We start from the raw sequence: 19,147 nt of genomic DNA, 5'->3' as shown, positions 1-19,147 counted from the left end.
TCTTGGTCGGTGGAGGTTGTTTGGGTCTTTATGGGTTAAACTTTACACAAACACTCATCTGACAGAGATCATAAAATATAGGAGTTGGAGTAACTAAATAAAGATGACTGTTGTAGCTTTTCCACATGTGTAAAATATGATTTTTTATCTGTTACTATGACTATATTTTTGGAGACAGAAAATCAAATTATTTTTTTGGGGATTTTTTCAGGTCATATTTAATGATGCAAAGTGAAGCAGCAGTGTTAGAAGAGTAAAGTTATGCAGATATCACAATTTGGCCAAAAATATGACTTTTTATTTGCCCTCATAGCAGTTGTGCTTTGTTTCTATTAAACCTGTAAGTTTCCTGGTTTATGCAATAAAAGCTCTCGGGTCTGGAACGTTTAAATAACTTGTCATGGATGTGTTTTTCTGCATTAAACCAAACCCTGGTATCTCTCCCTTTTGCAAAGTACTATCGGTGCATAAAGGAGACCAAAAACACTGTTAAATGTTAACTATGAATGTCATTTCTGAGAAATTAAGATTTGAACGTCATAGATGATATGATCTGTATTTTTTTGGTTCAGAAAAGTTGACATTGTACACATCTGTGGTTTGTCAAAACAAAACTTTTTTTTTTTTTTTTTATCTGGTGCGTGGGTTGACTTTTGTTTTGCTCAGTGTTTAATGTGTTTCTAACTGGTTTGATGTGGGAATGTGATGGAAATCTATTCATTTCTGTTTGTACCGTTAACCCTTTCATGTATACTGGTCACTGCAGTGGACAGCTATTCTACAGCTGTTTTCTTGTATATTCATGGATTTTGTTGTTCTTTTCGTTGCTGTTGTTGTTGTTGTTGTTGTTGTTTTTTACACATAACTTTATTAAAGTTTTAAGACACTACATATCTTTTCTGACATGAATTGGTAACATTATGTAGATCTCTCCTGAGCATAAACCCCCAGAATCACAAGCCCTCCCCATAGTTTTCACACAATTTATCAGTAAATACATGTTTCTGTGCGTCAAAAATGAAACGTGTGGTGTCCAGTTGAATGGACATTTTTGCAACTTCATGAAAAATAGGTTCATAAGAATTTTCTTTTTTTTTTTTAATTTTTATTTTATTTTATTTTAATTTTCAATCACATTGTTTTTTCATGCCTAAAGAGGAATAAAAACACTCAGGAAAAACTTTTGATTAAGGTACTCATAATTTGTGCATGAAAGGGTTAATATGACTAGGATCCCTACTCACAGTTCAGCTACTGGTGATTCTGTGGTACATGAACAAACAGACTGTAGCAGTTATCATGGTATTGATTCTGACTTTATTAGTCAGACATGTCACCAGTCAATATCTCTGCTTTTATTGATATGTTCTGGGATATGAGGTGACAAAGGACTGATGATGATGATGCACTGGGGACAAATACAGTCCTATTCAGAGTGCTGTGCTGTACGCAACACACATTTATATATGTATGTATGTATGTATGTATGTATGTATGCATGTATGTATGTACATTACAGGCCAAAAGTTTGGACACACCTTCTCATTCTTCGCATTTTCTTTATTTTCATGACTATTTACATTGTAGATTCTCACTGAAGGCATCAAAACTATGAATGAACACATGTGGAATTATGTACTTAACAAAAAAGTGTGAAATAACTGAAAACATCTCTTATATTCTAGTTTCTTCAAAGTAGCCACCCTTAGCTCTGATGACTGCCTTGCACACCCTTGGCATTCTCTTGATGAGCTTCAAGAGGTAGTCACCTGAAATGGTTTTCACTTCATAGCTGTGCCTTGTCAGGGTTACTTAGTGGAATTTCTTGCCTTATTGATGGGGTTGGGACCATCAGTTGTGTTGTGCAGAAGTCAGGTTGATGCACAGCTGACAGCCCTATTGGACAACTGTTAGAATGCATATTATGGCGAGAACCAATCAGCTAAGTAAAGACAAACGAGTGGCCATCATTACTTTAAGAAATGAAGGTCAGTCAGTCTAGAAAATTTCACCGGACCTGAACCCAATCGAGATAGTTTGGGGAGAGCTGGACCGCAGAGTGAAGGCAAAAGGGCCAACAAGTGCTAAGCATCTGTGGGAACTTCTTCAAGACTGTTAGGAAACCATTTCAGGTGACTACCTCTGGAAGCTCATCAAGAGAATGCCAAGAGTGTGCAAAACAGTCATCAGAGCTAAGGGTGGCTACTTTGAAGAAACTAGAATATAAGATATGTTTTCAGTTATTTCACACTTTTTTGTTAAGTACATAATTCCACATGTGTTCATTCATAGTTTTGATGCCTTCAGTGAGAATCTACAATGTAAATAGTCATGAAAATAAAGAAAATGCAAAGAATGAGAAGGTGTGTCCAAACTTTTGGCCCGTACTGTACTGTATGTATGTATGTATGTACGTATGTACGTATGTATGTATGTATGTACGTATGTACGTATGTATGTACGTATGTACGTATGTATGTATGTATGTATGTATGTATGTATGTATTTATTTAATGCAAAGAAACAAAATAAAACAAACAAAAAAAACATTTAAATGAGGGTCAAAACACAGTAATGTCCCTTCGGAGAGTGAACTTTAACTGATTGCCTTCCCAACATTTACGTATTTCAATATAAAGAAGCTCCTTGTGTTGGATAATCCCTTATGGTCCAACTAAAGCAAAAACTAATTTAAAAGTAAAAATGTGGGTCATTTAGCAACACTAATAAGTCAAATTGTCTCTAAAATGTCCTGTCAGAGAGATTTCAAATACCGTGTTTTGACCCATGAACAGAATGTGTCCTCAAGTACAAACAAGTCTACATTTGCATGGTCGAAAAGGAGTAGGAAGAAGCATAAACTTATTTAATCCTACCCCTCAAATACTTTTACATCAAATACTTACATCTTTATCAGTAACTTGATTCATGAATCAAACAATAAGTTTTTCTTTATTTATCATTCAACCAACAAATACTACATAATACAGTACATGAACTATGCACAACAGTATGATCATGGCAGTACATTCATACACACATCAGCAGTTCAACAATGTTCTTCAACTGGTACAGTACATTTCTCAATGCAACATTATCCAAAAACAAACAGCCCTTATAGTCATTACCTTGCAAGAATCAATTCTTTATATCTTTTGTTTTTAAATGAATTATATTTGGTATTTGTTTTAAATATAATATGAAATATAATTCATACACCTTCCTGCAAAGAACGTCAAGACCAGCTGAAAAAAGATGACATGGTAACACTTATACTCGAGCAGATGAGGTGGAAAAACTGTGTTGATAGAAATCAGTCTCGTCTTCCTGTCAAGAGTTTTTCATAGAGGTGAGAAGTGAAGCGCTGCTTACTTCTCACAGTGGGTGAAATGCCACCGATGATTAAAATCATCAGAAGACTGAGATGTCCCACACACAGAAATAGATGATCACCCATTACCCACTGCCTGTTTCAAGCTGCTGTAAGATGCACTCACTTACATTTTTCTGCACAATCAGATCACCTTTAAATCCTCTGTAGTGCTGGTGAACCAAACACTTTCATTACAAATAAGATATTGATGATACTTTTACATACTTGATACTTACACTACAGCTACTTAGCAGAGCTTTACTTTGAACCAAATATAGTCTCCATTATGGGAGTCAAACGTACAGCCTAGCCTGGGGTCCAAAACCAGCTCGCTAAAGGGTCCAATCTGGCTGGTAGGATAAATTTGTGAGGTGAAACAATTAGACTGAAAATATTAACAGTCTAGGGCAGGGGTGTCAAACTCATTCTAGTTCAGGGGCTGCATTCAGCCCAATATGATCTCAAGTGGGCTGGACCAGTAAATGATAACAGTGAAAAAAGTTCAACTAAATTATGATAATGTTTACATCTACAAAGTGTCCTTAAAAATCTGACTAATAGGAACAACTTGAAATGTCTTAAGAAAAATAAATGCGATTTCAAAAATAGTCTGCCTTAGTTTATCATTTACACGTGTACATTATAACTCACAGGTCATGGTGGATCTACAAATACACATAACGTTTAATAACAGAATGTTGGTAAAATTGCATTTACTGCTCTTAAGGCATTTCAGGTTGTTTATATTTGTTCAGGTTATTAAAATTTTTTGGTAAAAGTATAGTTTGTTAATGTAAACATTTTCATGTAATTTTACTTTTTTACACCAAAACAAAGAGAAAATTTGCAGTTGTCATTATTTATAGGATATTATGATAATATTTTACTGCTCTGACTGGTCTGTATGCATCTGTATGTGGAACGTGAATTAAAATGATTTTGACACCATTGATTGTTAAATTTTTGAGTGTAATTTTTGTACTTCACAAATTCATCCCACGGGTCATATTGGACCCTTTGGCGGGCTGGATTTGGCCCCCGGGCCGCATGTTTGACACCTGTGGTCTAGGGCATCAAACTGATTTTAGTTTAGGCGCTGCATTCAAACAAATATGATCTAAAATAAAGTAATAGCATAATAACCTATAAATAATGACAAGTCCATTTTTCTTGGTAGTTCTTTTAGTTTCAACTGGACTACTTTTGCTCTTTTGAAGAATGATGACTTGGGCAAATGAGGAATTGTTCTTATTTCAGTTCCAAACTCCAAAACTTGAACAATACAACCTGTTACCAAATGTTTATGTAACATTGTGTGTAATGCACATGAACATATGATAAGTTGAGGCACAATATTGTTAAAATATTATTTTTCTTATAAAATTTGTTTTTATTTTCAGATTATTCACAACTTTCTTGTGAAAGGATAGTTTGTAAATATTTTCATAATGTATTGTTTTTTTATTGCACTAAAACATAGATAAAAGTGTGTTGTTATTTTTAGGTTATTATGCTGTTTTTTTACTGGTCCAGCCCATTTGAGATCAAATTGGGCTGAATGTGGCTCGGAACTAAAATGAGTTTGACACCCAACAGTCTACATACTCTACAACTTTTTTTTTTTTTTTTTTTTTTTTTACCTAAAATGACATTGTTGGCTTCATGAATATATAAACCATGATATGCATTTAGGCTAAAGGAGCCATGATAAAGATGGTTCCTCCTACTGAGATTAGATAATGTCTCCTGTCAGCATCACCTTCCTGTCAACCTTACTACATACTAATGTGTGTCAGTTCTGTCCTTATTCAACATGCTGTCTTTTTAATCATTCAAATGCATTCTAACTTAACATGTAATTGTATAACCATTAAAGGTAATTATTTTTTCTTGCAAAACAAAGATACAGTAAATTAACCTTAAAGTGAACAGAATGCATGATATTTCCATATTAGAGTCAGTGCTTGTGAAAATGCTGAGTGTGAAGTTCCAGAGGATAAAAAGTGAAACTGGAGTCATTACTGCAAGATGAGCTGACTGCAGCCCACAGAAAAGGTCCAAGGGTCTTAGAAGACAGATAATAAAGAAAATATAGAGGTGGAAATGTAACGTTTATGCACCAACTGATACAGAATCAAAATGTATTGCGCTGTAATGAAAGAACCAAACAAAAACACAGACACATTTAAGTCATAAAATAGATTTATTTAACTACTAAAACGTTCACTTCCAAAGTAGAACAACAAGACATAGTCCTGGACAGCCCAAACAGTGACTGGCATAAGGCGATTTTTCTTTTCTGTGTTAATTACAATCTTTCTGGAAATCCATCAATTTTGTCAGACTTTTTTCAGAAGTGCTTACAGAGCAAAGTCCTGATGTCCCACAGCTGAAGGGAAGCTCACATGGTCTGTTGTTAATTATTGTCTTACACTAGGCTGATGCTATAATCTTATCTGTTGGCAGGTTCTTTTCTTCCTTGGCTTTCTTGGCAGGGTAATTTCTTCCTTGGCTTTGTGCGTTTGCCATAATGGCGTCGCCCATACCCAGCGACTGTGCGTTTAAAGCATGAGCACATCACACAGGGAGGATTTCAGAACAACACATTACATTTCATTTGGAAAAAGAGGATCCCTCCCTCTATTGCTATATTATCAGGGCATCAAAAATGCAAAGGAGCTTTTGGTTACAAAACGTAATTCAGTCATCATTCCTGACGTATTTTGCATAAGCAGTCACGCTAAAACACGAAGTCCATGTTAATAACAACACATGACAGAGGATGACAAACACATTACAGATCTGCACAACAGGCTGTAATAAAAAGAGAAGTAAGCCTTTGCTGTGATGGAGTTCAGCAGTCAGCACAAGCAGTGGGCTGTCCACATGACCTTTGCTGCTTTACACTGGATCCAAATCAATAAGCAGGTCAGTGCCTATAGGCATCACGTCTGCATGGGACCGCGTGTGATGTTGTTTGTGTGTAAAAGCCAGAGGGGGATTTTCTGAGTCAATCGGTTGTGATGGAGGCGGCTGCGACGTTTTATTAAGCTGCTGTGATGCAGAGGCTGGCAGTCAGTCAGAGATTACAGACAGACGGACAGACAGCGTGCATGCATGTGGCCTGTGTCTGCGCAGGCGGCTTTTTATATCCGCACCTTCCCCTTCACAGATGGTGATGTAGCTTCATCCTCCCCCTGCCTACTACAACTAGCTTGTGCGTTCTGCTTCCTGCTGGCTCAAGAGCACCATTTTGAAAATAATTCCTCTTCGTTTTTTTTTTTCATTCTTATGATATTTTTTGTATTGTACAAAAAAGGAAATACATGCACCAGTGTTCTGGCTCTAAAGACACTGACATCTGGTTAATGTGTTGCAGACACCGTGAAGTGTTTGTCTTAAAAAAAAAAAAAAAAAAAGACAGGGCATTGTTGGCATATTATTGTAAAAACCGAGCTGCAAATCCTGCAAGTGCCCCATTTTACAATAAGACTGCCCAGCTTCAAAAGCAACTGGCGTAGGAATTTCATTTATTTTCAATTTTGACTGAGAGAAAGAGAGATATGTGTGCTTTGTAGCTCACTGCAAGAGAGGTAACTGCGGGTGCACAACTAAAGGACGGGGGAAGGGAAAGGGCAACAGGGCACATGTGGGGCCGAGGGGGGTGGTGGTGGGGTGGTGGGGGTGGGGGGGGTATTACTTGAAGGAAGCACGGACGGAGCGGCCCTTGAGGGGCTGGGGAGGGCGGTAGTTGTCCACCATGCAGCACTCGGCCTCACCCTCAGCGGAGAAGAGCAGACAGCGGAATTTAGCCATCTGTGAAAAGAGAGAAGGCTGTTATAGTGAGACCTCCTGTGATTGTCACTCATCAAATACATGAGGAGTGTCCAGGCTGAGTCACTCTAAGCTGAGCAGTTGTCTTGTCGATACCCTAATGACCCTGTCAGTAACCCTGGATAATGTCTGAAGGCTTTACTTCACTTCAGCCTCTGGATAGAATGGATTCTGTATAAATAGAATACTACGGTGCATTAGCATTAGCACGGTCAGATAAGGTCACATAATCCTTTACTGACCTGCTAATTTCTGCAAATATGAGCGATAAATCTTTTTATTAGTGTAACGTTTAATAAGTCTATATTTTGTAAATGTGTATATCTTTAGATTAGATTAGATTAGATTAAGTTAAACTTTATTGATCCCACAGTGGGGAAATGCACTGGTCAAGGCAGCACCAGGGTAAAGTGCATGCAAATGGTAATGAAAAAAATTAAAAATAAATAAATAATAGTAGTAGTAAGTAACAAAACTATGCTATATATATATATATATATATATATATATATATATATATATATATTTACATTTTCTTTCACACATATAGCTATCTATATTATTATTTATGTTACCTTATGCAATAACAGTTTAGCTAGTAGTTTAAACTCTTGCAACATCCACATTAGTTCTAGCTCACTACATTTAGCTAATTATATTATTAATGTCCGCTTCTAAATTTAACTTTAACTTAGACTTTATTTGTCGTTCCAGATTTTACATCAAAAATTAAATTAACTATTTTAACCTATTAGTTACCCACTTCTTAGCATTTATACTACTTGTAGCTCACTGCATGACTCTATTATTATTATTATTATTATTATTATTATTATTATTATACAGGTTTGTTACACTTTAAACAACTATTAGTTTAATAGTTTTTAGTATTTATGTCAATGTATGCGTGCTACATTTTGGGGTACATGTACCACTGGATACTACCCTAGTAGAGTACACACTGTGTAACTGTACAACCGCGGGACAAACTGATTACATTATGTGGGTGTGGCTAAGAATTATTAGCTGATAACATAAAGTAAACTCCTTACATGCATTAGGTCTTATAACATAAACTGCATGAATGGGTTCTTTGTGATTATATGGTGGTCCAGCTTCATGTGGCACCACGTCTAAAGGTTATGTCCACACTTCTACATGTTTACCCTTGAGACACCTACTCAGAGCATGAAATAAACATTTGACTGGGTGGTGTTAATTTTCACATGGTAAAAACATTTCAGCCACAAGGGCAAACCTGAGTATAGAGGTCATTTGTTCAGACTAATGAGTGGTAAGAAGTCAAATATTAATGGCTGATGTAAGATTAGGTTTATTTTAAAAAGGGAAATGAATACTTTGCATTTGCAGGTATGATATCTACTGGGCTTATTTAGTTGCGGCTGAAATTACACCTTTACTGAATCTATGTCTATTCGCCTGCAGTATGTGACACATGTGTGGGATGATCATTTCCTGTTTGCACCAGACTAACTCCCCACATAGTGACTCAGAAGTACTGTGGTAATACTCAGCAACTGTGAGAAGACTATGTTTGTCCTTCTACCAAGTGTCTGCATTGCCTTTTCTCCCATTACACAAGCTTGTTCTTCTCATTTCAGCTGCACAACTAATCTCAACAATTAAGCCCTTGATTTACACCGCAGTAACAGAGAGGATATTCTAGCCTACGGGCACGGATCCAACACAGGTGCAAGATAAATCCCTGTGCTATCACTGAATGGACTCGTGTGAGCTGTTGTACTGTACCTGCTCAGAGGTCAGAGTGATTGGCTGCTTGCACACGATCCAGGTGACGCTCTCGAGCAGAGGGGGTGTGGTCAGAGAGCCGTCGTACGTCCAGTAATCTAAGCAGGCAGGGAGCAGGGTAGCAGGGTCGAAGCCTGGAAAAGAGGTCTGCTTCCCCTGAAAACAACACACAGAGCAACAACCACAACAGTCAAGATAACGTGTGTGAAATGCTGTAACATGTAGGGATGGGAATCGATAAGAATTTAACGATTCTGATTCCATTATCGATTTTGCTTATCGATCCGATTCCTTATCGATTCTCTTATCGATACTCATTGGGTGAGGGAATAAAAGAGTACAAACGGGTGTGTTTGCATTAACTGTCTTTTATATTTTCCATCTTTGCACAGAAAATATGAGATATACAGTATACACAAATAATAACAGATGATGCTGGGCCCCGTTTGGGGGGGGTGCGGTGGCGGCGTACAGTGAAAGTGAAACTAAAGACGCTTTACTAATTCCTCTATTGCCGCATTTCCACTTCTCGGAACGGGTTCGACTCGGCTTGTCTCCCGTTGTTGTGCACCTCATTTCCTTTCCCCTACCTTCGCAAACTTGTATTTGAGGGGGTACGACATTTGTTGCCCGCACCGGAACCAGAACTGGGCCTGGACGACAGCCTGGTGCTCAATCTACGACTAGATTCACAAGCGCCGCTAAGTCGCAGATCAAATGAATCACATGCTGTGGACAAATGTTTAAACATACTGGAGGGATTCCACCCTTTTGAAGACATGGAAGCTTTGACAGTGTTCCAGTGTCATTGCGCATGCACAACGAAGGCGGAATCGATAAGCAGAATCATTAAGCAGGCAGGCAAACGATTCCAAGGAATTGAGCTACTGGGATCCGGTTCTCAAAAAGAACCGGTTCTCGATTCCCATCCCTAGTAACATGAATCAAATTTAACAAAATGTGGATACGTACTTTGGCCTTGATGGCACCAAAGGCATCAAGAACCTTCTGGAGGCTAGGATTGTGGTCGCCAATCTGTAAAATAACAACATGCAGTCAGCTGAGTCAACATGTTAGCAATTGTTATGTTGATTATAGTAAAACAGAAACCAGCTACTGACCTGTAGGAAGACTCCAACTACTGCGAGTCCATCCGGCTGGCTCGCAGCCTCCCCAAAGCTTGGATATTTGGTGTTCCAATGCACGAGATGAAGCTGGAAAGCATTTGTTCAATTTTTAGAACTCTGAAAATTATGTCTGTACTGTTCTGTTTTTACACAGAATCATAAAAGGGCATCTTTACCTCAGCAGGATACTTGGTCCCAGCCACGGTGTGTTCAGAGCCCTTGTCATCAGAAGCCCCCCAGTGGAAATGAAACTGCTTGAGCCTGTAGATCCCTGAGATCGGTCCATCTGTCAGAGCTGCAACGCAAAAACACAACAAGCAGTCAGTTCATCCCATGCACTGCTGCAGCTTCAGATAGCTGCCCTGACTTTGATGGACATGGTTATGACACAGAGGAAGCTTATAAACATCTACGAAATGGAACATGCAGATTGTCTAAACCCATAAAAGCCCAGTACTACTTCTGTGGTAGTTCCCATATTATTTTTTTTCTCTATATTTAAAATTTTTGAAGTGATTTGTTACCATTTATTATCATATAACCCTCCGTATTTAGCATATTTTCAGTGAAAATAAGTTTTTTTTTTTCCCAATATTTAACGTACTGATCAAGTAGATGTTCATAAAAAGATTATTATACAAAAATAATAAAAAAAAAAAAACCCTGAAGAAAACGTGACTTCTTCCGTGAAATTCATTTTTAACTGAACATAAAACAAGTATCTGCGACTGCGGTTGCTTATCAGATTCCACCGGTTTTACTGGCGAATTAGTGCTGTAGAAGATGACGGTGTTTCCACATTCACTATGGAGCCTCTGAACGTCCAAATGGGTCATATCTGATGACCACAAAAAGATGAAAAATGGCATTTTACATCGATTATTTACATGTATTGATAGGATTAGTGGTTCAACAACTATTATACATTTTAGAACAGTACATGTTTTTTTCTCTATATTTAAAATTTCTGAAGTTATTTGTCACCATTTACTATCAAATAATCCTTTGTATTTTGCATTTTTCCAAGGAAAATCAGTTATTTTTATTATTATTATACAAAAAAAAAGAAAAAAACTGAAGAAAATTTGACTTTTTCAGTAAAATATATCTTTAACTGAACATGAAACAAGTGCCTGCAACCATGGTTACATATCAAACTTTATCAGTTTTAAGTGTTGTAGAAGGTGACGGTGTTTCCATGTTCAATATGTAGCCTCTAAACGTCCAAATGGGTCATATCTGATGACCATGAAAAGATGACAAACCGTATTTTACACCAATTATTACATGTATTGATAGGATTAGTGGTCCAACAAGTATTATACATTTTAGAACAGTACATGTTTTCTTCTCTATATTTAAAATTTCTGAAGTTATTTGTCACCATTTATTATCAAATAATCCTCTGTATTTTGGCATTTTTCCAAGGAAAATCAGTTATTTTTATTATTATTATTATTATACAAAAAAAGAAAAAAAATGAAGAAAACGTGACTTTTTCAGTAAAATACATCTTTAACTGAACATAAAACAAGTGTCTGCAACCGCGGTTACATATCAAACTTTATCAGTTTTAAGTGTTGTAGAAGATGACGGTGTTTCCATGTTCAATATGGAGCCTCTGAACGTCCAAATGGGTCATATCTGATGACCACGAAAAGATGACAAACCGTATTTTACACCAATTATTTACATGTACTGATAGGATTAGTGGATCAACAAGTATTATACATTTTAGATCAGCAGATGGTTTTGGTTGCTGGTGGATGTTTGGGTCTTTATGGGTTATGACAGACAAATACCGACTGTGAATAACACTTGAGTGAACACACACATGCTTGCGCACACACATACACATATGCACGCACACACACATGCACACACACACACACAGACACACGTGTCACAGTGGCAGACATCCGTCTTCATATAAGCACAGTCAGTTCCTGTTGTGTAAGTCCTGGTCAAACGGAGGTTTTGCACCAAGTCTGAGTTGATGTCCAGGTATTGTTAACATCAAACCTCCTTCCAGTGTTACATAATGCATCTATTTAGAGGTTACAAAGTAGCTGAAACAGTTGCAGATAATCCTGTATATTGTTCTTGTATTTGCTCTTCTATTGTTCTATTTCTGGTGCTGTGTTTGTCTCATACACACTCTCTTCATGACGCAGGAGATTTGTTTCTCATAGGAGGCCTCAAATGGTACCGAGGTGCTCATATTATCGTACTAATCTGAGAATTTGTGGAACTAAATGGAGTTATTTTACGTCGCAGATCAGCAAATATAGCTGTGATACTCATCTATTCCCTTGTGCACAGACATGACGCATGATGATAACAAGCAAACGGAGCTGAACTTGTTTTGGGCTGACCCAGCTTATGTAAAAAGGCCTGATGGAAAATAAGTACATGCAGTGAAGCACACCGAGGAGGAACTAAAAGGCCCGTAGAGGCTCATCTTTGAGTCTTAGCTGCATGTTTTTTTTCATTTCAGTAAGAAACTAATCCATATTGTGTTGGTTACATAACACTGATCTGTATTTTCAATCAGCATTTAAAATCCTCGAGAAAAAAAAAAAAAAATCTAATTGCATCTTGGGAATCTAAATCCAAGGGGGAAAACACTGCAATCTGTATGAAATATTGAAGGGAATAGGAAGGATATCAGGCTTCTTTGACTCAACAACACATTCCCGTGTCCAATTTGGTGCATTAATAGTTAACCACGACCAGGCTGTTTGAAGAGTAACCTTCGTTTTCTTGTGCTTTTGACCTCCCTGCCTGCAGAAAAAAGGTTACCGTGGGAAAGGTTCACCAGGGGTTGCATTACCAATTCAATTAAGATCTTTGTGCTTGTCTTTTGAATGGAACTGCTTCGGCCTATTCAGCGAGCTATTGTGTTGGCAGCTGAATTTCCATTCTTAAAAACCAAGCACTGAAATCTAAAAATGCATAAATCATACAAAATCCTGCAAAAATAAGGGGGTATGTTTGTTGCCACTTGCTGTAGGCGGTGAGGAAACTGGGGCACACGACTCATGCATCTGATATTAATATGTTATTAGCATATGGTTGAATTCTAGGTTAACCCGTTATCAGGCAAGTGCCTATTTTTGGTCATTACATTACAAGACAGTGACAGCAGCAGTTACAATGAGGCAACAATCTCTGGTCCAATGTGGTCTACAGGGTCTGTAAGGTCCACCTCTGCATGAACAGTGAGTGTACCTGCTTTGTTAGGTACCATGAAGTGATGGTACTAATGTAAGGACTGATGTTCAAAGGGAGAATGTGGATGTGGACAGGGGTCTGGATCAGCACTGATGTTGGTCTAATGTTAGAAAAGTAATGTTCTAATGTTTTAAAATACATGGTCCTTTAATCTTATATGTGTTTTTCTTGTAGTTTTTTTAATATTTACCTCTTGTATTTTTATTTATTTATTTATTTTTTTGATAGTTACGGGTAAGGAACCAAATATGGTAACTTCGTTAACCTTGAATTTCTACATAACAAGTAATAGTCTTGTTATGTCCTCAAATAACACACAAAGATTAAAATAAAGTGATGTTCTAATGTTTTAAAATGCATGGTTCTTTAATCGTATATGTCTTTTTCTTGGATTTTTACATTTACTTCTTGTATTTATTTATTTATTTATTTATTTTTGCCAATTAGGGGTAAAGAACCAAATATGGTAACTTCATTGGCCTTTCATTTCCTACATAAGTAATAGTCTTGTTATGGCCTCCAATTACACACAAAGATTAAAATAAAGTGATGTTCTAACATTTTAAAATAAATGGTCCTTTAATCTTCCATGTATTTTCTTGTATTTTTTACATTTACTTCTTTTTATTCTTTTTTTTTTTTGTTTTCCCACCACTTAGGGGTAAAGAACCAAATATGGTAACTTCATTGACCTTGAATTTCTACATAACAAGTAATAGTCTTGTTATGCCCTCCAATAACACACAAAGATTAAAATAAAGTGATGTTCTAATGTTTTAAAATGCATGGTCCTTTATTCATACATGTGTTTTTCTTGTATTTTTTACATTTACTTCTTGATTATTATTATTATTTTTTTTTTTTGCCATTTATGGGTAGGGAACCAAATTTGGTAACTTCATTGACCATGATTTTCTGTATAACAAGTAATAGTCTTGTTATGTCCTCCAATAACACACAAAGACTGAAATAAAGTGATGTTCTGACGTTTTAAAATAAATGGTCCTTTAATCTTGCAGATGTTTTTCTTGTATTTTTTACATTTTCTTCTTGAATTTTTTTATTTTTTATTTTTTTGCCAATTACAGGTAAGGAACCAAATTTGGTAACTTCATTGACCTTGATTTTCTACAAAACAAGTAATAGTCTCTTTATGTCCTCCAATAACACACAAAGATTAAAATAAAGTGATGTTCTAATGTCTTAAAATACATGGTCCTTTGATCTTACGTGTGTTTTTCTTGTATTTTTGTACATTTACTTCTTACTTCCTGTATTTTCATTTTTTTAATTTTTAATTTTTTAGTTTTTTTTGCCACTTACGGGTAGGGAACCAAATATGGTAACTTAATTGACCTTGATTTTCTACATAACAAGTTATAGTCTTGTTATGTCCTCGAATAACACATAAAGATTAAAATAAAGTGATGTTCTAATGTTTTAAAATGCATGGTCCTTTAATCTTACATGTGTTTTTCTTGCATTTTTTTTTGCATTTACTTCTTGTATTTTTTTTTATTTTTTTTTTGATAGTTACAGGTAATAATCTTACATGTTTTTTTTGTATTTTTTTACATTTACTTCTTGTATTTATTTAATTATTTTATATATATATATATATATATATATATATATATATATATATATATAAATATTTACAGGTAATAATCTTAAATGTGTTTTTCTTGTATTTTTTTTTTATTTTTTATTTTTGCATTTACTTCTTGTATTTTTATTTATTTATTTATTTATTTATTTATTTATTTTTGATAGTTACGAGTAAGGAGCCAAATATGGTAACTTCACTGACCTTGATTTTCTACATAACAAGTTATAGTCTTGTTATGTCCTCCAATAACACATAAAGATTAAAATAAAGTGATGTTCTAATGTTTTAAAATGCATGGTCCTTTAATCTTACATGTGTTTTTCTTGCATTTTTTTTTGCATTTACTTCTTGTATTTTTTTTAATTTTTTTTTTGATAGTTACAGGTAATAATCTTACATGTTTTTTTTGTATTTTTTTTACATTTACTTCTTGTATTTATTTAATTATTATATATATATATATATATATATATATATATATATATATATATATATATATATAAATATTTACAGGTAATAATCTTAAATGTGTTTTTCTTGTATTTTTTTTTTATTTTTTATTTTTGCATTTACTTCTTGTATTTTTATTTATTTATTTATTTTTGATAGTTACGAGTAAGGAGCCAAATATGGTAACTTCACTGACCTTGATTTTCTACATAACAAGTTATAGTCTTGTTATGTCCTCCAATAACACATAAAGATAAAAATAAAGTGATGTTCAAATGTTTTAAAATACACGGTCCTCTAATCTTACATGTGTTTTTCTTGTATTTTTTTTTTTTTTTTTTTTTTTTTTTTTTTTTTTTTTTTTTTTTGCCACTTAGGGGTAAAGAAGAGTGTCCTATAAAGGGTTAACACAGCAGACCTGGGTGCTGCTGCATTGTACATTTTGCTGCTGCATCCTGTAAATCACCTTCATTGTGTCTGATCTTGCAAAGCTACACCCTAATAATAATTCTCTGCATACTGACGCGTCCTTATAATATGAAACATCACAGAAATACAAGGAATCGTGACAAAAATCTTAATAAATATGAATATCACCATGCCAATTTCTGACTGAAAACAGATGAGGATGTTGAGCCTGCGGTTGCACTGTTCATCAAATATTAATATCAGACTAACTTGAGCTGTTGGTGTCATCTGCGAAGGTCACTTGGAAGGAATGTCCGTTGTTGAGGATGTCTAAGCAGGTGGAGGGGTCGTACTTCAGGCTGAGCGGCTTCAACCCCCCGTCGAATGATGCTTCGCCAGGTATGATGTCAATGGGAGACTGCCGGGGTCCGTTGGCAATCGGGAAGTTATCAGCCCATTTGTCGGGTCCTAAAACGACACAAGCATGACCACTGTGATTATTTGGATTTGGAGGAATTAGACAAATTACGCAACTGATGGTGCTATGTGCTTAAAACGTGCAATAATAATAAAAAAAAGGGGAAAAAAAACGCATGCATCCAATCGGACTGGATTAAAAAAAAAATCTCTGCAGTGAGTCGTGCATGCGCCGTTTTCATCCACTTCATTCAGCGCACAATGCCTGCTGGTATGACTGGTTCCTACTAACATTCTCCTAATCATCCGTGCATCACATTCTATATATGCATATTCTATATATGCAAGCAGAACCTCACCGTTATTTGCTGCGTATCCCCAAGACATAGTTACAGTTTGGATCTATGAGTGTCTGGAGCTGAAATCCCCTAAAGCGCGTCTTCCCCTTTGCGCAAAGCAGTGCCCTCCACCTGACAGCTGCACAGCTTATATAGGCGAGGGTCCCCCCGTGGGAGCGGTGTGTCTATCTGCTCAGGCTGGTGTTGGCCACATGATGTCCACGCAGTGACCGGGAGGAGTTTAGATGCGCCGCAACGCTGCAACACTGTGGATCAATGAGGATCTCTCTCTCTCTCTCTCTCTCTCTCTTGCTCTCTCATTGTCGCTCTCCCTCTGTCTGTCTCTCTATTTCCACTTACTGACAGGATCCAACATATATTTACATACATTTTAATCATTTTGGGTCACTGCACTCTTAGACAACAGGATTTTGGGGGTTATTCTGAAACACTATAATTAACCCTTTCATGCATAGTTCCATATCAGCCAACACAGTGGACACTTATGCATAACCCCCAACACTGCAATTCATACCATTACTGTAACTTTGCTGTTTTAGATAAACCTGATCTGCAGTAACATGCTTGAGTATAAAAAAATCACTATAAATGCTGTAATTAACTGTTTTTGTTTGTTTGTTTGTTTGTTTGTTTGTTTTTGCATATTATCTGTATTATCGTTTTTTTTTTTATTAATATTTCATAGTTTTCACACAGTATCTCTCTCTCTCTCTCTCTCTCTCTCTCCCTCTCTCTTGCTCTCTCATTGTCGCTCTCCCTCTGTCTGTCTCTCTATTTCCACTTACTTACAGGATCCAACATATATTTACATACATTTTAATCATTTTGGGTCACTGCACTCTTAGACAACAGGATTTTGGGGGTTATTCTGAAACACTATAATTAACCCTTTCATGCATAGTTCCATATCAGCCAACACAGTGGACACTTATGCATAACCCCCAACACTGCAATTCATACCATTACTGTAACTTTGCTGTTTTAGATAAACCTGATCTGCAGTAACATGCTTGAGTATAAAAAAATCACTATAAATGCTGTAATTAACTGTTTTTTGTTTTTTTTTTTTGTTTGTTTGTTTGTTTTTGCATATTATCTGTATTATCGTTTTTTTTTTTTATTAATATTTCATAGTTTTCACACAGTATCTCTCTCTCTCTCTCTCTCTCTCTCTCTCTCTCTTGCTCTCTCATTGTCGCTCTCCCTCTGTCTGTCTCTCTATTTCCACTTACTTACAGGATCCAACATATATTTACATACATTTTAATCATTTTGGGTCACTGCACTCTTAGACAACAGGATTTGGGGGTTATTCTGAAACACTATAATTAACCCTTTCATGCATAGTGGTCACTACAGTGGACATCTGTTCAAAGGTGTTCTCTTATATATTCATGGATTTTATTGTTTTAGTTCCATATCAGCCAACACAGTGGACGCTTATGCATAGTCCCCAACACTGCAGTTCATACCATTACTGTAACTTTGCTGTTTTAGATAAACCTGATCTGCAGTAACATGCTTGAGTATAAAAAAAATCACTATAAATGCTGTAATTAACAGTTTTGCTTTGTTTTTTTTTTTTTTTTTTTTTTTAATGATTTCATAGTTTTCACACAGTATATCAGTAAATACAGGTTTCTTTGCCTCTAAAATTAACCCTTTCATGCATGAATTGAGAGAACCTTAGTCAAGATTTTTTTTCTTCAGTGTTTTTATTCCTCCTTAGGCATGTAAAAACACAATGCGATTGAGTTTTTTTTTTCCTGTGGAGTTACAAAAATATCCATACATTTAATTTTTGAAGTAAAGAAACGTGTTTAAAACCCAATATCAGAAAGTGATATGAAAACAATGAAATAAAAACATTTTTAATTCTGCTAATCTGATGTCTTCTCACATTTCAACATATTCTAATACTAGCAATAACTCATTTCATGGAGATAATATGCAAAAAAAACCTTCTTGTCTAACAAATAATTGATTTACACTTAAACATGTTAGTGCAGATCAGGTTTATCAAGAACAGCAAAGTTACAGTAATGGTATGAATGTCAGTGTATGGGATGATGCGTAAGTGTTCACTGTGTCGGCTGATATGGAACTAAAACAACAAAACCCATTAATATACAAGGGAACAGCTGGAGAAGAACTGTCCACTGGAGTGACCTATGCATGAAAGGGTTAAACACATGGTGTCCAGCTGAGTGGATATTTTTGCAACTCCATGAAAAAAAGGTTCATAAAAAAATCAATCACATTATTATTATTATTATTATTATTATTATTATTATTATTATTATTATTATTATTTATTTTATTTTTTTATTTTTTTATTTATTTATTTTTTTCCATGCTTAAAGAGGAATAAATCCATTCAGGAAAAAAAATCTTGATAAAGGTTCTCATAATTCATGCATGAAAAGGTTCAATTATAGGAGTAAGTCAGAAATGCAAATACACTAAAGGATTAGCTATACTAAATATGTGAAGAAGAGAATCTAAAATCATAACAAGTTTCATATTTAAGCATATTTATTTTAGAACATGACAGGTCAGAGTTTGC

The 19,147-nt window shown here is 35.5% G+C and overlaps 1 protein-coding gene across 1 annotated transcript; it reads right to left on the bottom strand.

Moving 5' to 3' along the window:
- Positions 1 to 5,557: 5,557 nt before the first annotated feature.
- Positions 5,558 to 16,751, bottom strand: LOC115411032 (carbonic anhydrase 1). Its single transcript, XM_030122956.1, has 7 exons — positions 16,582 to 16,751; positions 16,076 to 16,273; positions 10,281 to 10,399; positions 10,099 to 10,191; positions 9,950 to 10,012; positions 8,978 to 9,133; positions 5,558 to 7,189 (listed from the first exon to the last, which is right to left on the bottom strand). Exons 1-7 carry the CDS (start codon positions 16,607 to 16,609, stop codon positions 7,070 to 7,072), a joined length of 777 nt encoding a protein of 258 aa, XP_029978816.1. The 5' UTR covers positions 16,610 to 16,751; the 3' UTR covers positions 5,558 to 7,069.
- Positions 16,752 to 19,147: the final 2,396 nt, after the last annotated feature.

This window comes from Sphaeramia orbicularis, chromosome 20, assembly GCF_902148855.1.
Source record: "Sphaeramia orbicularis chromosome 20, fSphaOr1.1, whole genome shotgun sequence".
Classification (NCBI taxonomy): Eukaryota; Metazoa; Chordata; class Actinopteri; order Kurtiformes; family Apogonidae; genus Sphaeramia; species Sphaeramia orbicularis.
The sequence above is the reverse complement of the archived record's forward strand: the minus strand, read 5'-3'. Positions and strand labels throughout refer to the sequence as shown.

Excerpts from the sequence above, each read along its gene's own strand:
- LOC115411032 (XM_030122956.1), bottom strand. The coding sequence starts at position 16,609 with ATGTCTTGGGGATACGCAGCAAATAACG. Across the intron at positions 16,274-16,581 it reads GGGATACGCAGCAAATAACG|GACCCGACAAATGGGCTGAT; the intron begins GTGAGGTTCTGC and ends GTGTCGTTTTAG. Across the intron at positions 10,192-10,280 it reads GGACCAAGTATCCTGCTGAG|CTTCATCTCGTGCATTGGAA; the intron begins GTAAAGATGCCC and ends AATGCTTTCCAG.